The sequence below is a fragment of the Panthera tigris genome, chromosome B2 (genome assembly GCF_018350195.1).
Source record: "Panthera tigris isolate Pti1 chromosome B2, P.tigris_Pti1_mat1.1, whole genome shotgun sequence".
Classification (NCBI taxonomy): domain Eukaryota; kingdom Metazoa; phylum Chordata; class Mammalia; order Carnivora; family Felidae; genus Panthera; species Panthera tigris.
In genome coordinates, this window is record NC_056664.1 from 29,251,682 (window position 1) to 29,272,766 (window position 21,085).

At 45.2% G+C, this 21,085-nt stretch overlaps 2 protein-coding genes across 8 annotated transcripts; both read left to right on the forward strand.

Annotated features, from left to right (window-relative positions):
* The first annotated feature begins 42 nt into the window (after window positions 1-42).
* Window positions 43-6,087, forward strand: MRPS18B (mitochondrial ribosomal protein S18B). 2 transcript variants are annotated; one of them, XM_007090608.3, is made up of 7 exons: window positions 43-240; window positions 1,426-1,534; window positions 1,645-1,742; window positions 1,870-1,938; window positions 3,277-3,343; window positions 4,874-4,933; window positions 5,510-6,087. In XM_007090608.3, exons 1-7 carry the CDS (start codon window positions 163-165, stop codon window positions 5,803-5,805), a joined length of 777 nt encoding a protein of 258 aa, XP_007090670.1. In that variant the 5' UTR covers window positions 43-162; the 3' UTR covers window positions 5,806-6,087. The 2 variants fall into 2 exon arrangements, with proteins under 2 accessions (XP_007090670.1, XP_042841832.1); XM_042985898.1 differs by lacking the exon at window positions 1,870-1,938.
* A 496-nt stretch (window positions 6,088-6,583) lies between these two features.
* ATAT1 (alpha tubulin acetyltransferase 1) lies at window positions 6,584-21,011 on the forward strand. 6 transcript variants are annotated; one of them, XM_042985892.1, is made up of 13 exons: window positions 6,584-6,706; window positions 7,132-7,192; window positions 7,319-7,410; window positions 7,530-7,590; window positions 7,708-7,821; window positions 8,019-8,120; window positions 15,231-15,276; window positions 15,396-15,464; window positions 17,030-17,101; window positions 17,269-17,512; window positions 20,018-20,130; window positions 20,222-20,264; window positions 20,597-21,011. In XM_042985892.1, exons 1-13 carry the CDS (start codon window positions 6,600-6,602, stop codon window positions 20,769-20,771), a joined length of 1,299 nt encoding a protein of 432 aa, XP_042841826.1. In that variant the 5' UTR covers window positions 6,584-6,599; the 3' UTR covers window positions 20,772-21,011. The 6 variants fall into 6 exon arrangements, with proteins under 6 accessions (XP_042841826.1, XP_007090662.1, XP_042841827.1 ...); XM_007090600.3 differs by having other exon boundaries at window positions 20,051-20,130; window positions 20,597-21,010; XM_042985893.1 differs by lacking the exon at window positions 15,396-15,464 and having other exon boundaries at window positions 20,597-21,010.
* The last annotated feature ends 74 nt before the right edge of the window (window positions 21,012-21,085 follow it).

Sequence of the window (21,085 nt, forward strand, 5' to 3'; positions counted from 1 at the left end):
CGCAGTTGAAATTGGCTTCTCCCCATAGCCCCCCCCTTTTACGCTTCCGTCCTGACGCAAGTGCGGGGCCGCCTCCCGCACTGCGGTCTAGCCCTTGGCCCTACCGTAGTCAGTTTCTTGGAGCATGCGCAGTCGCCTTTCGAGCCTTGGGCGTACGTCAAGATGGCGGCGTCCCTATCGTGTTCGTTGCTGAGGCGCCTTCTTAACCTTTCGCCCTTCAGAGGTGCCCACGGAGTTCAGGTAACTCCTTGGAGCACACTTTGCACAACCGCAACTTAGTTATACTTTCTCTAGGTTATTGCTGGGAATCCAGGAGCGGAGACCCTCCCAAGTGCTTATGCCTTGGCCGGCTAGGCAACACTGCTTCCACCACCCTTTCCTTCTCACCCTTTTCAGTGCTGCGCGGCTTTTTAATCTTTAGCCCAGGGCAAAGAGCCCGGGTTAGATATCATTCTTTTCCCGTTACCATCGCGGCTAAAGAACTAGGTAAAAGATTGGATCTCTTGGTCATACACAACCAGCTCTTAAGTATGCGTATGGTGTTTAAATCTGATTCTCTAGAGTGATCTTGGGTTGAGGGAGACTAACTTTTACCTGCTGTGGTATCTCCCGGTAAAGCCAGGATACGTTCTCAAGACCTGGGGACCAATTTCTCCGCTTTCTCTCACTAAATTATTTTATTATTGTTATTATTATTATTATTTTAATCAGAGCATACATGAGACCTTAACTCAGTCCTTTGGATTGAGGTTTCCCTCCAGCCTCATGTACTCACCACACTGGAAGTTCTTGGTAGGGCACGGTAGGTTCTTGGTAGGGCAGGGTGAGATAGAAAGGCTTGCACAGCTGCCACTCCCTAAAGTGGGACTGAAGACTGGTGACAGGGGGTCACCACGGAGTTAATAACAGCTTTGGTAGCTTTAAAGCAAGCGTTAGGACTCAAGTTTGTTCTGACCTATGGAATGTTGACCTTCAACTTTTTTAAGACTGGGCAATTTCATGATCCAGGATTGGATTGAGTTGGAGATTGCCCTGTCATATGCATCCTCTCCCTGCCAGGCATCTTCCTTCCAAGAAGTTAGACATTATCCCTTTTCCTTTCTTCTCACTTTCCTCCACTAGACTCAGTACATTCTCAAAAGCACGACTATATCATAGGTGTCTTCTCAAATACGCCTGCTTCCCAGTCACTTAACCTAGTTACCCTCTCATATTAGCTTTTCCTTCAGGGTCCAGTCAGAGACAGGAATAGTGGTTGATGATACCAATTTTACCCTAACAAAAATGCTACTTTCTCTGTATATTCTTACTATATTCCATTAATACAGTGGACATGAATTCCCCTTCTGCTAACATGTGGGCAGTGAGACAATCAGGTCCTTTCCTTGAGCTCTTTTTCTGATTTTTTTGGCCCTCTTTTTATAGGTTCCCCTCCAGACTCTTTGCACCAAAGCCCTGCCTGAGGATGATTCTTTGCCCCTAGATCCCATAACCCCTTATAAGAATGAACCCTGGAAATATCTGGACTCAGAAGGTACCTCTAAATGGGAAAGGGGAGGATCACAGCGGTCTGAAATAAGTGGACAGAGACATTTCTATTACCCACCCCCCCCCAGAAATAACTTGTGTGGTTTTTCATTTCAGAATACCAGAATCGCTATGGTTCTCGCCCTGTGTGGGCTGACTACCGTCGAAACCACAAAGGTGGCATACCCCCTCAGCGAACTCGAAAGACCTGTATTGTGAGTTTCTGAAGGTGGTACACGGATGGGATGTAGAGTGTGGATGGAGGCCATAGTGACCATGGCAGCAGTACTTTTTCTCATAGGACTTTGAACATCTTCACTTACCAGTTTTCTCTCTCCACAGCGTAGAGACAAAGTTGCTGGGAATCCCTGCCCCATCTGCCGGGATCCCAAGCTGCATGTTGACTTTAGGGTAAGGGGAATCTTTTCTTCAGAGTAAGGACTTGGAGTTTCTTCATAGTGCTAAAGAGATTACCATAGGTGTCCCACTCTTCTTCATAATGTAGTACTGTTATAGTTTATTTTGCATTGACTTTCTAGTAACAGAAAAACATTCCTCTCTCCAGCCTCTTGTTCTCTATTGTGGATCATACTAAAAAGCTTCATCTCTTATATGTGAAATTTACAGTTTACATTGTAAGGCCAGAAGAATACCTGTTTCTAATGGGAGAGCAATACCCAAAGGTTCATTTGTATCCATCACAATTATTGGCAAGTAGATTGGGCTAGTTTTTTTCTGTGCATGTGTTTGTTTTTGTTTTATTGTTGTCATGTTGTGTGATGGCCTGCTGAGACTTGGGGCTGGAGAGCAGATACATGAAGCAAGATACAGAGTCTAATTATTTTTCAAAAAGCCTTTATTGCCAGGACAGAATTTCCTCCCTAAAGAGTTAAAAAAACCATATAAAAATATGGGGAAAAAATGGGAAAAATGTTATTCTGAGCTTGCAGTGAAGGCATTAGAGCAGAAGCTGAATGGTCATCAAGGGAGTTGGAGGAAATTCGTGTATCAGTAAGCAGATGGGGGTGTCTGACTGCTCTCAGGTCCCTTCAGACACAGTTGTGGAAGGGTCCAATAGATAGATAATATCTCAATTTCAACTGTGTACAGTTGGTTATAAAAAGAGAACATAAGCAGTTGTATACAGTTTAGAAGCCATTACGTGACCGAGGAAGAGACACAGGTTATAGGTTGAATAGTTCAGATGATTCTGCTTGCTCTTTTACTCCACACACGTATCTACTTTTTTCCTTGGGTGTCATCTCCTGTTGATTGACCTGCTGGCCAACAGGCATCGTAACACAATTAAGACTATAAAATTGTTCTTAGTAAATGTATATGTTATACATAGTATGCTGTTGTGTACATTAATATTTTACACGTGTGCATTACAACACATATTTCTGGGTGATTTCATGGATTGCCAACTGACTATCCCCAATTTGTTTTGCATGAAAGGCTGATTTTAGAACCTAACCCCTGCGGGAGAGGATTCTATGTAAGTCTCAGTGACAGAATGTAGAGTGTGCACATAAAATGGTTGCAAGGTCAAGAAAGGGGAAACGTTTGCTAGAGTTTTTAAGAATGTGTTTAGCAAAGTGATGGGGCTAGAAGGAGGGTAACACCTGAAGAGACACAGAGGAGTTAAGGGTGTCTGTGCACACGTGTACAGATTGTGCACTTCCAGTCTCTCAAGGTCTTGGTGCTCTCCCTGCCGTCTCATGTTTCCCCACCACTTTCCTCCCACAGAACCTGAAGCTCTTGGAACAATTTGTCTGCGCCCACACGGGTGTCATCTTTCATGCTCCGTACACAGGTTAGCCCATCATTCCTGTCACCACCAGAATAACTTTTCCTTGGAGCACTTCTTGTTTATTCAGTCACACAACAGGTATTTGGTGGTTCCTACGTATGGCATAAAAAACATTGATTGAACGTGTTTGGAAATCCTGCCTTAATGGGAATATTCACATGCTAAAGCAATTATATGTGGACAAAAAATATAAGCAAGTACCAATGTAAGTAAACTATCTCAACAGAGCTCTTAAAAGATAAGTCGTGGTGATTATCTCCTTTCTGTAGAGTCTCTGCTTTTACAAAAATTGACTGTCATTGGTCACAAACAGACACAAGTCTCCAGAGTGAAATCCCATCGTGCAATTTTTAGGCACTATCTCTTAATCCCTTCCCAGGATACAGCTCCTACAGAGCACTCTGGGGGCTCTCCTGCTCGATGGAGGCTTCAGCTGGGTTTGTGAGGGGCACCTTGAGCATTGATTGGCTCAGGTGGGGGACCACTCTCTTCTCGGAGATGACTGATAAATTGACTGCATGTAAGTTCTTTTTGTCATCGACAATCCAATTAGCTCTAACTCTCTCAAATTTGGAATTGTAATCCTAACAATGCAAGATTACATCCATTCCTTAACGATGGTCACTGCCCAAATCTGGCTCACTGCTGTTCCCATTTATTTTCATGTTGTCAACAACTGCTTTCAAACTACAATGGCAGAGTTGAGTAGCTGAGACAGAGACTGTAGGACCTGCAGAGCCTGAAATTTATGTGGCCCACCACAAAAATTTTGCCAACCCCTGCTCTAAAGCAAGATAAATTTGCAAAACTAATCTGAATCCACCATTTTGGGGAAGGCAGCATGATCAGTGGAGTTTGGTTTGTCAGGGAGTTTTAAAGAGGAGCATTTATAGTCAAGCTATAGAAAGTTAAAGGGACTATTTTGCTACTCTCTCAGATCACCTTCTCCAGATCTGGAAACCTTTCTTCCTTTATATTTTGTTTAGGTTTATTTATTTTCTTTGAGAGAAAGCAAGAGTGAGTGGGGGTGGGGGGGCAGAGAGAGAGAGGGAGAGAGAGAGAATCCCAAGCAGACTTCCATGTTCAGCGCAGAGCCTCATGCGGGGCTTGATTTCAAGAACTGTGAGAACGTGACCTAAGCCAAAATCAAGTCAGATGTTTAACAGATTGAGCCATCTAGGCACCCCCCTTTCTTGCTTTATTGACTCATTCTTTGTGGATTGTCCAATCTAAATCTTTAATCAACCATACTTGCCCTTTGAATATTGTTCTGCTGTCTTGGAGGCTTTACCATCAAATGGCTTTTCTGTGGTGGCTAGATCCTCTTAGAGTCTTCATCTCAGCTCTCAGAAAGGGGGGATTCTTTCCATTGGATAGATGGGGAAACTGAGGCCCATTGAGGGGTCAGAGAACTGGGATTATTAGAGCAACTTTTTCAAACCCAGCTCTTTATCATCATATAGAAGTAGTTATATACTTTATTTACTGTGCTTTTCGGAACAAGCACCAGGTTCTCTCTCTTTCTCCCTCCAGGGGTCTGTATGAAGCAACACAAGAAGTTGACCCAGGCCATCCAGAAAGCCAGGGATCATGGTGAGCATAAGGGGCACAGTGCAGTTTTGTGCCATAAAGAAGGTGATTTAGGGCTGGAGGGCGGATATAAATGCTACCGATCTGAAAAGGTGGTACCCAACGTGCTCTTCCCAAAAAATCTCCTTTCAGCACTCCACTGGTCCCTTTTTCCCTCTCCTGAATCTTTTACCTTGTCCTTGTCCTATTCCCTTATTCTTCCTCTTTCCTTTCTCTTCCCTAACTATTGGTCTCAATGCCAGAGATAAATCATAGGGGATCTTTGTATAAATCTCTGGCCCTGGGCTCCATGACACCTTCGCAGAAATTTTAAAAAGGTATACCTCTGCTAGGGCAGGTGCATCTTTATAGTCCTGGTGCAGAGCTGCACGGTTTGACAGGCAAGAGCCCAGGCAGTAAGTATGTCAGTCCTCATTGCCCCTTGTCCAGTTGCCTTTGTGCAGTGTACAACATGCATAAATGTACCCAGTGGCTCTGACTGGTTCCTCCCTCCCTTTATAGGTCATTTTATTTATTGTCTTGACCTGAACTACTCTTCCTTGCTTCCTTCCTTCACTTTCTCTGTTTTTAATCCCCTAGGTCTCCTCAGGTACCACATTCCTCAGGTTGAACCTCGGGACCTTGACTTCAGTACCTCTCATGGAGCTGTGAGTGTTACTCCACCAGCGCCCAGCCTGGTGTCAGGTGACCCCTGGTACCCATGGTACAGCTGGAAACAGCCACCAGAGAGAGAGCTGTCCCGTCTTCGACGCCTCTATCAGAGTCATCTCCGAGAAGAGAGTGGTCCCCCACCTGAGTCAATGGCCGAATTGCCACTCACAACCCCAGCTGAAGCCTCCTCCACTGAGCAGGAGAGCCCCCAGAGTGCTCTGTAGGAGCTGTATCTTGGGAAGGGATTAAGAGATAGTGCCTAAAAATTGCATGATGGGATTTGACTCTGGAGACTTGTGTCTGTTTGTGGCCAGTGGCAGGCCCAGGGCCTGAGAAAAGAAATGACTGTGTTGTTGAAGGGAAAAAATACATTTGAGGCTTAGGGAGGGCAGGACAGATGTGTATGGGAAACCCCAACCCCTATATATTGTAAATAGGCTAAACATTCTGTTACTGCTTCAGACTTCTGCTAACTCAACTTTCCACAATAAAGCTATATCTCTGTTTATGGTCTGAGTTTCAGATTAATGCCATTTGTGTGGGGGGAATGGGTGCTGCTGTGGGGAGGGGAGGGGTGAAGCTTGCACCAGACCAGCCAGTGACTCTTGGAACCAGGAGCCACCAGAAATGAGCAGTTGGGCCATTAGGTGATGATCACCTTTCTGGCCTCCTGTGCCCAACTCTGTGTTAGTGTTCCCACCATACCAGCTGTGTGGCGGGGTGGTATGTTAAAGGGTTGGAGAATGGGTCTTTAGGCTAGGAAAAATGCATTGCTATGGCCCTAGCTATGTGGGATGTGGGGTAGGGGAGTGGCATTGCTAAGGGACTGACTGGCCTGGGCAGAACGGCTTCTCCAGGGCTGGCTGCCAGGAAGCTCGTGCTGCCCCTAGAGGCGGGTCCTGAGCCCCTCCACTGCCAGGAAATAAGGGTTCCCAGAAGCACTTCCTCCCCTCCACCTCCTTCGAGGAGGAGCGGAAGTGACGTGTCGCGGGGCGGGTCTGTCCACGCACAATGGGCCATGGAGTTCTCTTTCGATGTGGACGCCCTGCTGCCGGAGCGGATCACGGTGCTGGACCAGCACCTGCGACCCCCAGCTCGGCGACCCGGAACCACAACGCCGGCCCGGTGACATCTCAAATTCGCCCCAAGGCCCTTCTCTCCTAATTTCTCTCAAAAAATGGTCCAGGCACCACGCCCCCTTTTCACGGAATAGTGGCCCTGCCTTTTGTGGTCCTGGCTTGCCCTTTGGTGACCTTTGACCCTAGACCTGGTGGAGTTGGTCGCCACTTGCATCTGTGACCTTTCACTCTTAGGCCTGATTTGTTCTAACCAAAGCCCTTCCGGCTTCCCCACAATAACCTCAGGGAAGGAGTGTACTGTATTGAAAAGAGGTGTGGCAAAAGCTTGGGTTCCAGAAAGGTGGGGTGGAAAATCAGATTGGAAAGGTAAAGTCAGAGAGTCTTAAGTGCTGAACCTGGATTGAGGTTGTGGCCAATGTTACCAGGATCCTCTAATTCAGTAAGTATCTGACTCTTTCTTTCTTTCTGTAGTGTTGACCTGCAACAGCAAATTATGACCATTGTAGATGAACTGGGCAAGGCTTCTGCCAAGGTACTGGGGAGTCTTTAGATGGAGAAAAGGGCGGGGTGGGGGGAATCTCTCTGGGGCCAGTAGATAAGAGAGGCCTAGGTCCTTGGGAATGGACTTGCAGAAAGTCTGTCTTCATCTTCCCGGCAGGCCCAGCATCTTCCTGCTCCCATCACCAGTGCATCAAGGATGCAGAGTAACCGCCATGTTATGTATGTGCTCAAAGACACTTCAGCGCGACCGTAAGTGCCAAATGCCCTTCCATCCCATATTTTATTCCTTCCAACTCCAGCCCCTCTCCCTTTTTTGACTCTCCCAATAGATGCTACTAGCTTGTTTCATTATTCTTCCCATCCTGCAGAGCTGGAAAAGGAGCCATTATTGGCTTCCTGAAAGTTGGATACAAGAAACTCTTTGTACTGGTGAGTGTTACTGGAAGCTGAGAGTTCACATGCCTTGGCTTTTGAGAATAAAAGGGCTGGATGTTGGGAGGGGGCAACGATGTCTGTCCTAAAAGATATTTGTTCTTTACCTCTTAGGATGATCGTGAGGCTCACAATGAGGTAGAACCACTTTGCATTCTGGACTTTTACATCCATGAGTCACTTCAACGCCATGGCCATGGACGAGAACTCTTCCACTATATGTTGCAGGTGTCATTTAGCTTTTCACTAGTCCATCCAAAATAGAGATCAAAGGCCCCTTTGCCCTGACCCCTCCCAAAGGCCCTGACTTCCACCCTCCTCCCTGCCACATTCCCATATCCTCCTATCCCCTTCCCAGGCTGCTGGGTTCCTCTTGGCATGCTTTCCCCCAACCTTCTCCTACCCTGAGTCTCCTGTCTTTGCAGAAGGAGCGGGTTGAACCACACCAACTGGCCATTGACCGACCATCACAGAAGCTGCTTAAGTTCCTGAATAAACATTACAACCTGGAGACCACAGTCCCACAGGTTAGAGGCTTCAGAGGGTAGATCCTCATTGAACATTCCCATTGAATGTATTTATTATTTGGGGGCAACGAAATGGCATCTTCCATGCATTCCTTATTACCCATTATATAGGATTTATTCTGCGTAGCTAACCTCTTCTCCCCCGGCTCCCCCCCCCCCCCCGCCCATTTTTTTATGGTACCATCTCTCATTCTGCAGCTATTCACTTTCATGTATTTTGATTTTTCGTTATTGGCTGTTCTGTATACCCAATAATATGTTTGTGCCCCAAACATAGCCAGTTTTCACCTCGTTTTTACACAGGCCTTTACTCAATCAATATTTATTAAGGCCCAGAGTAATATATATTCCTTGTTTTGGAGGAGTTTTGGCCTAATAGGGAAGGTGGTTTGTGTATAAGTAAATATGATACAATGTACTAATGCTATCCATTCATTTAACAAATATTTATTGGGCACTTGACACTGTTTTGCACACTAGGAATACCTTACTCAACAAAACAGACAAAAAAGTCTCTGCCCTTGTGCAGTTTATATTCTCGTTGGGGAAACAACCGTAACAAATGACTATGTAGTATGGTTGATGATAAGTGCTCTGGAAAGAGGAGAGCCACTGAGAAGGCTTGCAAGTACCATTGTGGGGATGGGAGTTCATGGGGTTGCAAGTTTAAATAGGATAATCAGGGGCACCTTGGTTTTGGCTCAGGTCATGATCTCACAGTTTGTGAGTTCAAACCCAGCATTGGGCTCTGTACTTGGCTGCTTGGGAGTCTCTCTCTCTCTGCTCGCTCCCCTGCTCACTCTCTCTTGAAAAATAAGTAAGCTTCAAAAATTTTAAATGGGATAATCAGGGAAGGCCTCCCTGAGAAAGTGCCATTTGAGCAGTAACTTAAAGGAAGTGAGAATAAGAGCCAGGTAATATCTGGAGAGAGGGCATCCAGGCAGAAGGAATGGCTAGTGCAAAGTCCATGAGATAGAATGTGCCTGAATGAGAATGAATTGGCTGGTGTGGCTAGAGCAGTTTGAGTGAATGGGAGTGTGGTGGATCAAGTAGCAAGGGGGAGGAAGAACATTTCAGACCTTACAGGTATTGCAAAGGCTTTGGCTTTTGCTCTAAGTGAAAAAAGGAGAGTCATCATAGGAGTTTGAGCAGAGACATGATACAATCTGATTTAACGAGACCACTTTGGTTATTAAGAATAGCAATAGGGGAGCAAGGATATAAGCAAGCAGACTAGTGAGGAAGCAACAATCCTGATGGAAAATGGTGGGGCTGAAACCAAGGTGGTAGCATTAGAGAGGGTAAAGGGTGGTCAGATTTTAAATATTTTGAAGTTAAATAAGCTATCCTAATAGATGATCTGTGGAGAAAGAGAAAGAAGGAGTTAAGGATGATCCCACACTCGGCCTGAGGCATTGGACAGATGAAATTTGCTTAACCTAGGGGCGCCTGGGTGGCTCAGTCGGTTGGGCGGCCGACTTCGGCTCAGGTCATGATCTCGCGGTCCGTGAGTTCGAGCCCCACGTCGGGCTCTGTGCTGACAGCTCAGAGCCTGGAGCCTGTTTCAGATTCTGTGTCTCCCTCTCGCTGACCCTCCCCTGTTCATGCTCTGTCTCTCTCTGTCTCAAAAATAAATAAAACGTTAAAAAAAAAAAATTTTTTTTTTTAAAAAAAGAAATTTGCTTAACCGAGATGGTAGGTGGAGCAGCTTTGGAGGGAAATGGTAGGAGTCCATTTTGATTTTGTTAATCCTAGGTTGAGTTGACAGTTGGGTACTTCTTTGGAGTCCACAGAAGAGATTTGGAATAGAAAGGTCTCAGCATACATAGGGTGTTGAAAGCGATGAGATAGGAGGAGATCACCAAGGAGTGAGAATAGAAAGAAAAGTGGTTCAAGGACTTGAGCCATTGAGCACTTCTTTTTTTTTTTTTAAGTTTATTTACTTTGAGAGAGACAGAGCTGTGAGTGGGGGAGGGGCAAAGAGAGAGGGAGAGAGAATCCCAAGATCCCAAGCAGGCTCCACACTGTCAGTGCAGAGCCTACTGTGGGGCTTGGTCCCATGAGCCATGAGATCACAACCTGAGCTGAAACCAAGAATCAGGTGTTCAACCCAGGTACCCCAAGCACTCTTTTAAGGGGTGTCACCAGAGGAGGAGAAGAACCAGCACATGTGACCAAGGAGCGACTAGTGAAGTAGATGAAAATTTACAGGTAGGTAGGGTGACCTGGAAGACTAATGAAGAAAACATTTCCAGGAGGAAGAAATGGCTTACTGAGTCAAATGCTGCTGATTAGTGAGGTCAGAAGAGGCCTGAGAGGTGACTGTTGTATTTAGCTGCCTGAGGCCACTGGTGATCCTGACAAGGGGTTTTGGTGTAGTGGTGGGTAGAAGCCTGGATGGATTGGGTTTAAGGAGATTGAGAAGCCAGGAAGTGGAGAGGGCAAGAATAGGCCATAAATGCTGCTTTAAGGGGAACAAAGAAATAGAGCAAGAGCTAGAGGGGAAAGTGGATTAAGACAGGGTTGACAGTTTCCGTTTGGAAGAACCAGCAATATAAGAATGACTTAATAGAAAATGTGATGTCAGAACATAGGGAGAATTGCAGAAGCAATGTCATTGAATGGGCAGGAGGGGTTGGGATTGGGTTGACAAGTTAGCTTTGGATAGGAGCATGGACAATCCACTAACATGATTTGATTGATGTACTTACAGAAGAAGGCATAAAGACATGGTGGTGAGTGCTACCTTGGGGTGGGGGTTGGGTAAAGGAAGGCTTGACTTAGTTTAATCGTGAAAGCTGAATGTCATGGGGACAGAAGTAGGCAGGCTAAAGTGCATTTCCTATAGAGGAACCAGCATGAGCACAAGCAGATAGGTATTCAGATACCTTTTAGGGTACTACAGGCAGTATGGTGTGGCAGGAATGCTGTGCATGTGCAATAATTATTGCTGGAGTAGGAGGGTGGGCCTGTAGACAGGGTCAAGGCAGGAGATAGGCAGGATCTATTTATATTTAGAATGTCCTCCCCTAATACTTTGTTCCATTAAGAGGCAGTGGAGAGTGGTGGGAGGAGCATACCATATTGGGCATACCAAGGTAACCTGTAGACCAAAGCATTGTAGAGTATAATTATGTAAATAATGATTCATGAGCTCTGTGTGCTGTCTACATGCATCATCTTAGTTGATCTTTGTACCTCTCTTTGAGATGGGTGCTTTTATTGACCCCACTTAGGGGTTTATACAGATGAGCAACTTGACCAAGTTCACACAGCTAATAAGTGGCAATAACGTGAACCCAATGCCCACTCTTTTTTTTTTAAATTTTTTATTTATTTTTGAGGGAGAGAGAGACACACACAAAGTGTGAGCAGGGGAGGGGCAGAGAGAGGAGACACAGAATCTGAAGCAGCCTCCAGGCTTTGACCTGTCAGCACAGAGCCTGACATGGGGCTAGAACCCATGAACTGTGAGATAATGACCTGAGCCAAAGTCAGATGCTTAACCAACTGAGCTACCCAGGCATCCCAGCTATTGGCCACTCTTTATGACTACACTATATTCCTGGCCGAAATGCTGCAGCTAGAATCAAGATTCTGGGGCTTAAGTCCTGGCTGTGTCACTTGTTAGCTACTTGGCTTTCGGCAGGCCATGTTTCCAAGCCTTTTTATTCTTCTTTAACATTATGACTACAAGGATTGTTGTGAAGGTCAAATTGAATGTGGTTTGACAAAATAACTCTAAAATGGTCAATTGGCACCCTGTCCTCCAGCATGTCTTCTCTTAACAATTCCACCCATTTGAACCCTGCTTAATTCTTAGTTTTTCTCATTGTTTATATACTTAAACTATTTGGTCTTGTTAATGTGTGTGAATGTTTAAGTTTTTGTTTTGACAGTTCGGGATGCCTCATCTTCCCTGATGTTTTGTGTGCTGTCTTTCCCATTTGCTTGGGTCCTGGGAGAACTAAAAAGTAGGGTATGGGTTTTTTGTTTTTGAGATAAAATGCACTGTTTTAACTATCTAAAATATACAGTTTAGTGATTTTTAGTATTTTCACAATGTTGTGTGATTATTCCTGCTAATTCTAGACCATTTCTATGACAAAGAGAAACCCAGAACTCATTAAGCAGTCACTTCCCATTCCCCTTTCCCCAGCCTTTGTCAACCAGTAATTTACTCTGTGGATTTGCTTATTCTGTACATTTTATATAAATGGAATTATACGATATGTGGCCTTTGTGTTTGGCTTTCACTTAGCATAATGTTTTCAGAGGGTTCATCCGTTGTAGCATGTATTGGTACGTCATCACTTTTTATGGGTGAATAATACTCAATTATTTGGATATATCGTATTTTGTTTATCAGTTTATCATTGTTTATCCATTTATCAGCTGATTCAGATTTGGTTGTTTCTACTTTTTGGTTATTATGAATAATACTGCTGTGAATATTTGTGGGCAAGATTGTGTTTGCACATATCTTTATAGTTCTTTTAGGTATATGCCTAAGAGTAGAATTGCTGGGTCAAATGGTAATTCTTTATCTGTTTGAGGAACTGACAAGATGTTTTTCCACAATGACTGCAACATTTTACATCTTCTACCAGCAATATACAGTATTCCAAGTTCTCATTATCCTTACTAACATTTGTCATCCTAGTGGCTATGCACTGTTATCTCTTTGCAGTTTTGATTTGCATCTTCTTGATGACTAATGCAGATCTGCATCTTTTCAAATGTTTATTGGCCATTTGCTTATCTTCAGAGAAATGTTTATTCCAAGTCCAATATCAAGTCCCATTTTTAAATTGTGTTCTTTTTTTAAATTTTTTTTAATGTTTATTTTTGAGAGAGAGAGACAGAGCGTGAGAGGGGGGAGGGTCAGAGAGAGCAGGAGACACAGGATCCCAAGCAGGCTTTAGGCTCTGAGCTGTCAGTACAGAGCCCAACGTGGGGCTTAAACTCACAAACCATGAGTTCATGACCTGAGCTGAAGTTGGACGCTTAACTGACTGAGCCACCCATTTACACCCTCCCTTAAATTGTGTTCTTTGTTCTTGAGTTGTTAAGTGTTCTTTATATATTCTAGATATAACACTCTTATCAGATGTATGATTTGCAAATATTTTTCTATTCTGTGAGTTTTTTCATTTTTTTCTTCCTTCCTTCCTTTCTTCCTTCCTTCCTTCCTTCCTTCCTTCCTTCCTTCCTTCCTTCCTTCCTTCCTTCCTTTTTAAGTTTACTTATTTTGAGAGAGACAGAGCACAAGCAGGGGAGGGCCAGAGAGAGGGAGAGAGAGAGAATCCCAAGCGGGTTTCATGCTGCCAGCCGCAGAGCCTGATTCAGGGCTCTAACTCAAACACCAGGAGACAATGACCTGAGCTGAAACCAAGAGTTGGACACTTAACCAACTGAGCCACACAGGTGTGTCCCACCTTTGCATTTTCTTAATTGTGTCTTTGGAAGTACAAAAGGTTTTGCTTTTGATGAAGTCCAATTAATTTTTTTCTTTGCTTTCTTATGCTTTGGTGTCATATTTAAGAAACAATTGTCTAATCCAGGTCATGAATATTATTCCCTATGTTTCCTTTTAAGAGTTTCATAGTTTTAGCTCTTAACAATTAAATCTTTGGGGCACCTCGCTGGCTCAGTCAGAAGAGCATGCAATGCTTGGTCTCTAGGCTGTGAGTTGAACCCCATGTTGGATGCAGAGACTACATACATACATACATACATACATACATAAACTTTAAAAAATTAAAAAAGAAATTGAGATCTTTGACCCAGTTGAAGTTATTTTTGTCTAGTGTGAGGTGTAGGCCTACATTCAGTATCTTGCATGTGAATATTCAGTTGTCCAAGCACCGTTTTTTGTTTTGTTTTGTTTTTTCCTTTTCAAATTTTTATTCAAATTGTAGTTAACATACAGTGCAATATTGGTTTCAGGAGCAAAATTCAGCAATTCATCACTTACATACAATGCCTGGTGCTCATCATAACAAGTGCCCTCCTTAATAACCATCACCCATGTAGCCCATCCCCCACTTACCTCTCTCCATCAACCCTCAGTTTGTTCTCTATCTTTAAGGTCTCTTGAGGCACCTGGGTGACTCAGTCAGCTAAGCGTCCGACTCTTGATTTTCGCTCAGGTCATGATCTCATGGTTCGTGAATTCCAGCACTGACAGCACAGACCCTGCTTGGGATTCTGTCTCCCTCTCTCTTCCCGCCCCCCTGCTTATGCTTTCTCTCTCTCTCTCAAAAAAAATAAAGCTTAAAAAAATTAAAAAGCAAAAGAGTCTCTTACAGTTTGTTCCCCCATCTCATATGTTCATTTGTTTCATTTCTTAAGTTCCACATATGAGTGAAATCATAAGGTATTTGTCTTTCTCTGACTTATTTCACTTAGCATAATACATTCTAGCTCCATCCATGTCACTGCAAATGGCAAGATTTCATCCTTTTTTATGGCTTAGTAATATTCCATTATAGATATACCATTTCTCTCACACACACACACACACACACGGACTCTTTACATAGTTGGACTTTTGTTGATAGTGCTGCTATAAACATCGGGGTGCATGTTCCCTTTTGAATCTGTGTTTTTATATCCTTTGGGTAAATACCTAATGGTGCAATTGCTGGATCGCAGTGTAGTTCTATTTTTAACTTTTTGAGGAACCTTCCAGAGTGCCAAGCACCATTTGTTTAAAAAGCTGCTTTTCCTTGCATTGAATCATCTTGGCATCCTTGTTGAAAATTGACCATAAACACATGGGTTTATTTCTGGACTCTATTCATTCCAATGGTCTCTCTCTCTGTCCATCTTTAGGCCTCTTCCATACCATTTTGATTACCATACCTTGTAGAAAGTTTTGAAATCAGGAAGTGTGAATCCTCCAAGATTGTCTTGGCTATTTGAGATCTTTTATAATTCCATATCAACTTTTAGGATCAGCTTATCAGGGTTTGAGTTTTTGACTGATTCTGTCAACAAGGACAGGAAGGCTGGCTTTTTGTTCCTCCCACTATGTTTTTTTAGGACAAGTTCTGTCCCCGGGTAGTGCTGAATGGACAACTATATTTCACTTGTTTCATCTTATAGGTCAACAACTTTGTGATCTTCGAAGGCTTCTTTGCCCATCAGCACCGTAAGTTCTCTCAATTTGTGTGTGTTGGCCAAGTAGTTGGGGTGAGGGGAAGGAAAGAGGTGGATTCTTGATCCCATTGGCCCCCTCACTGAGGGGCACCACCACTTCCTTCCTCACAGGGCCCCCTGCTCCCTCCCTGAGAGCATCTCGACATTCTCGTGCTGCTGTGGTTGATCCTACACCTGCTGGTAAAGCTGCAGTGAATGGGTAGAACTGTAGGGCCATAGTGGGTAGTTCCTCTGGAGGCCACAGGGAGCATAGTGCAATCATGGGCAATTTGGGAGAATTCTAAAGCAGCCGAAGTCTCTGGCAATTGTTACCCATTTGCCATTGCCATTGTGAGCTTAGTGCATCTTAGGTTTGTTAGAACTTTAACCAAGTGAGTTCACTGGGAGCCTGTTTGAGGATTGGTATTGATGGAGTCTCTTGCCCCTTCAGGTCCGTCAAAATAGGCCAGAGTCACGTTTCTTTGCAAACCCCTCAGGTTTCTGTCAGTCAGTGAGGGACAGACAAGTGTAGTCAGCCCTTCCATTTCCAATCATAGAATAGTGACACAAATGGTCCAAAGTTTAAATATATATTAGTTTTAAAAAACAATGCTCAGAATTTAGTATTTCCAACCAAATAATGAAATTGATCTGGAGAAACCAAACCTAGGAGGTACTGAAATGCTGCCCAGCTTCCCCATTCCATCATACACACATGTTCCTTGCCAGTTTGGGCCCCACTCCTCACTCTTCCTCACTGCCTCCCACAGGTAGAGAAGCACAGCTTGCACAGAAGTGCTCCCTTGTTGATCTGGTTTTGTGGCTAGCTCTCACCTCGTCCATGGCCAGGAAAGGGAGTAGCAGCCACCCAAAGAACAGTCTGTTACCAGTTATTAGTTTCGACCAGTGTCAGGCACTGGGAGGCAATTCATATCCATGACTTGCTTTGCTTGCCAAGGCTTCTTCCATCTAGCTCCTGCTGACTTACAGGCTGTAAGAGGGAGTGAGAGCCAACAAGGACAGTGAGGACCAATATCCACAGGGGAGGAGAGCACAGATAAAGCCTAAGTGGATTTGTTGAGAAGTCTCTCATTTACCACACATGATAGAGAACCTCTGGAAAGGGAAAGGGAGGGAGCAAATAGGAAAGTAAGGGGGTGGAAAGTAGAGCTTTGGATAATATGTTAGCCTCCCATTTACTCTGCTAACTCCAGATGTCTTTGTTTTCTCCTCAAACTTTTGTTTTTCCTAAAAAAAGCTTAAGTTTTGTCCTATTTTTGCGCCAGAAGGAGAGGTTCTGCCCCACCCCAACCTCTCCAAAGCAATCCTGATTAACCAAGGGCTTTGTCCGTCTCATCTAGAGGGACCTGGGGTCCTCGTTGGCCCAGCTGGGACCATTCCACTGCCCCAGAATCCCAGGGGGGCCTGACAGCACCCACTGACAGTAAGAGCTCACCTCCCTTAGCCATCCTTCTCCTGCATCACCCAGGCCCCAGAGTCTCCCCCTGGAACTTTTCCCCCAACTCTGCATTTGACCTACTCCTTCTGGCTCCCCTCAAAAATGCTCCAACATTTTCCTTGAATTCCCTCTTGGTGTGAAGGCATTGCCACAGAGCTGCTTCTGTGATGGAGCTGAACTCTCCTTCCCTGGGAAGAACTGTGGTGTCAGGGAGTAGAGGTTTGGGGTCATGGGGGTAGTGGCTGGGAGGAGGGGTGCAGGGTATGTCTCCTAATGCTTGCTTTGCCTGTGTCTTCTTCACTGACAGCTCCAGCAAGAAAGCTGCCACCCAAGAGAGCAGAGGGAGACATTAAGCCATATTCCTCTAGTGACCGAGAATGTAAGACTGGGGTAGGGTGGCTGGGCTTGGGGACCTTAATCCAGGGGAAGGATTAGTTCTCTCTAAAGGCTCTGATTTCTCTTTTTTCTACCCAAATCTTTGCTGTCATCACTCTCTTCCCTCTTTTTTTTCTTCTTTCTCTGTTGTGGTATTTTCCCTCTTGCCAGTTCTGAAGGTAGCTGTGGAGCCTCCTTGGCCCCTAAACAGGGCCCCTCGCCGTGCTACGCCTCCAGTTCACCCACCCCCCCGCTCCAGCAGCCTGGGAAACTCACCAGAACGGGGTCCCCTCCGCCCCTTTGTGCCAGAGCAGGAGCTGCTGCGTTCCCTTCGCCTCTGCCCTCCACACCCTACTGCCCGCCTTCTGCTTGCTACCGACCCTGGGGGCAGTCCAGCCCAGCGTCGCCGCACCAGGTAATAGGAGTTAGGGAAGGTTAGGGAGCCTCAAAACTGTCAGAGAGGTTGTTAGAAATGGCAAAGGGCAGTTTGAATCCACCAGAGATGTGAAGCAGTAGGACATGTGGATTGGAGAGGCCTGAAACCTTTTGATAAGAATATATTGGAACAGAGTGGTATGGAGTGGTAGGAGTGGTATAGAAATAAACGAAGGAGCAGAATAGTACTTTATACGGAATCTAGGGACTCTAGTTTTAAAGTGAGAGACAGGAGGAAGGAAAAACACAGATCCATTGGGTGGGGAAATGGAGTCAAATTGGGGAAATCTTGGTTTAATACTTACTGGGAAGATGCAGTGTCTCTGACATATTGGGGAGCCACTGGCCCCATGTTAGTGCTTTATATGGCAGCAGCCCATCTTAACAGGTGGAGTGGGCATCTCATTGATTTCTCTCCCTAGCTTTCTCTTCACTTCTGACTTTGCTTTCTGTTTTTCTCTCTCCCCCATTTTCCCTCTCCCTTTCTCTTTCTCCTGTCCATAACACCCTTCCTCAGCTCCCTTCCCCGCTCTGATGAGAGTCGATACTGACAGACAGCTACCCCTTCCCCTCCCGTGGAGACCCGGGATGGGCAGAGCCCCCTCTCCCTGAGAACCCCAGACCCACTCTTCCATTGTAGTCCCCAGGGTTCAGTGGAACCTGACAGAGCTCATAGGATTCCCTCTTCCACTTTCTTGGGCAACAGTGTTGTCAGGGTCCTACATGGCCAAATACTTTGTAGCTTTTCTGCCTTCTTCCTAAGTGGGCTGCGAACACTCCCACAGACAGCCTGATTTGCTGCCAGATCCATTGATTGGGTGGCTCATACTGATTATCCAGAGAAGCACACTTTTGCTTGCTGTGTTAGACCCTAGAACACCAAGGAAGGTCCAAGGGCTTCCTCTGCCAGGGAAACTTTTAAGGAGTCTTATCCATGGAATAAATCCCATAGTCCTTCCACAGTGTTACTGGTGGCTCTAATACTGCTTTGTGCTGCCTACCACATTTATCTTCTCAGCCTGCTGAAGCCAACTAATGAGCTCTGCTTCAGAGCAGCTCAGTGATCTAGGACAGGGTCTTACCAGCTCCCCAAAGGGATCCACTCAACTTTGCCAAACTCTAAATCTCCCCATGTTTTGTGTATGTATTGGGAACCCCCAAGCTGATGTCTGCTTTGAGGCTCTAGACTCCCCACACTTCTAAAGATACCATCACGTCCCCCAGATCCAGATACTGTGAGGGAGTTTGTTTCTTGGCAGCAGATCCTGTTGAGCACCCTGTGATCACTCTTAGCCATGTTTCAGAAGATAGGCCCTGAGTCTCAAGTATCTGTTAGCTCCTGGGATCCCCCCTTGTATACATCCCTCCCCAGTAGCTAGATGCTGATAAATGCCTGTCTGGTGAGGTTGTCTTGAGATGATGGAGGAACTCTTCCTCTGGCCTTCCTTTCTTTCTTCCATAGCAAGAACCTTCCCTGCTCCATACCCAGGGTATGGAACATCCTTCCCCCTCCCTACCTTCTGAATGTGTGGTAGATCAGGTTACTCCCAGTGTGTTCCCCCATCCCAGTACTTGGGAGCAGGATCTCCCTCTCTCCCAACTCACTCCTTTTCCTTCCCCTTCTCACTGTTGTTTGAATAAACTGCATTCTTTTGTGTTTTTTAAATGGACATTTTCAATGAAAGAAAAATCAAAAAAAAAAACAAACAAACAAACAAAAAACCCAAACTTCAGGTCTCAGCCTCGTTTGTGTGTCACCTGTTTTTTTTTTCCTTGGGATCTCTGGACCTCTGTGCCTCTCATCTTCCTTACCTCTGAGATCTACTGGATCTTCTGCAGGTTCCTTCTCCTGTCCATGTAGTCACTGGATCCTCTGGGTAGGCTTCTGGATCTACTCTCCCATTCCCTCCAGAAACCTCCAGCTCTCCCCAGTGACTTCTACCCTTTTGCATAGGCCAGCCATTGCTGAGATGTCAAGATCTGCCAACATCTCTGGGACCTGCTCATTGCCTCCTGACTGTTCCCTGGATTCCTCTTCCCATTCTGGTTTCCTGCCCCTCTCCCACCCTTGGACCTCTCTCCGTACAGTTTCTTTTCCTCCTAAATTAAGCCTTGTCACTCCCTATTTCCCTCTGGTCTGACATATCCTATAATTAAAATAACCATGTTTTCTAAACCAAACACCAGGGCATCTGGTCTAACAATTTTTTTTGCCTATATGTGATTCTGGTTTTCTGACATAACTCGAATCACATTTAGCCTTATTTTTAACACACTACCTCAACTAGAACTAAGACTACAGCAAACTAGGACTGTTCCAAAAAATCTTGGGGTATAAAATGAGCTCCCTACCCTTTTCTGAAGCATAGATTAGATTAAAACCCCATAGGAATGGTAATTACCCCTTTGTCTTTATCCTGTACTATTCCTTTCCTTTCTCTTCTCTGATTCCCCCCTCCAAACCCACTTATCTTTCTTCCTGTAGCCTCTTCCCCATCATCTCCCATTTCTTCTACAAGGGGGCTCCCCCAGGGCTGGTAGCCCAAAGCTGCTGCTACAGCCGCCATGGGGGATTGAGTTCCTCATCCCCCAATACAGGTAAGTATTCATCCTTCCTTATCCTCAAACCAAGTAGACCATATTCACTACCTACTCCAGCCTTCCCATGACATGCCTGGTGTTTCCACAGGCAATCAAGAGTGGAAGCAAGGGGAACAGGAAACACAGAATAGGTGAGGTCTGAGCCCTTCCTCTACCAGCTTCCCACCACTTCTGACTCCTTTCCTAACATCACTGTCTGCTACTTTCTCCTTTGAACACCAGCTCCTCCCATAAATTGTTCCACCTAACATCCTTAAACCCTCTTTCCCCATAGGTTCAACTCGTGCTTACTTTGGCACTAAGGGGTTTCAGATTTGGACACATAGCACTAATGGTTTCAGCCTCATACTCACTCCATCATGTATCCTACTCTACATTAGGGCCAGACCTTGAAGAGCCCCTGATCTTAATTGCCACTCTAGTACCCCAGTAATTCACCTTCCATCTCCCTCTCACCTACCAGGTCTGCCAGCGAGGAGCAGGTCTTGTCACAGGATGGGTCTGGGGAGGAACTCATGCACACAGTTCCTCCACAGGCCCAGACCCTACCAGCTCAGTCCTGGACAATGGGTGGGGACATGTTCAACGCCAGGTTCATTCGAAACTTGCAGGACCGTCGCAGCACTAGGCCTTGGTGACGGAAACCCTTTCTCACACCTTCAAAATCAGTATAATTTCTCACTACAGGAGGTAGCCAAACAAAGCCCTCCCTCATAATGGAAATATTTATTCATTAATTCTTTCATTCATTCAACAGCTTTTCTTACCAGTGCCAAGTCATTTGTATTTTATTTTTAACCAGAGCAATAAAAGTTTATTTTTATCACGAGAGCTACTAAAAAACTTGATTGTCGTTATTTCAGTCCCACCCCTCGTTCTTTGTTGCACCTGGTTCAGGCCTATCATCGCCCAGACTTTTGCGTAAGCGCCGCACGTGAGGCAGCTGTGTTCC

Bases quoted from the DNA above. Each gene is read 5' to 3' on its own strand.
- MRPS18B (XM_007090608.3), top strand. From the start codon at position 163: ATGGCGGCGTCCCTATCGTGTTCGTTGCTGAGGCGCCTTCTTAACCTT. The intron at 1,743-1,869 runs GTGAGTTTCTGA...CTCTCTCCACAG, and splicing joins GAACTCGAAAGACCTGTATT to CGTAGAGACAAAGTTGCTGG. The intron at 4,934-5,509 runs GTGAGCATAAGG...TTAATCCCCTAG, and splicing joins CCAGAAAGCCAGGGATCATG to GTCTCCTCAGGTACCACATT.
- ATAT1 (XM_042985892.1), top strand. From the start codon at position 6,600: ATGGAGTTCTCTTTCGATGTGGACGCCCTGCTGCCGGAGCGGATCACG. The intron at 17,102-17,268 runs GTAAGACTGGGG...CCCTCTTGCCAG, and splicing joins TTCCTCTAGTGACCGAGAAT to TTCTGAAGGTAGCTGTGGAG. The intron at 20,131-20,221 runs GTAAGTATTCAT...GTGTTTCCACAG, and splicing joins TTCCTCATCCCCCAATACAG to GCAATCAAGAGTGGAAGCAA.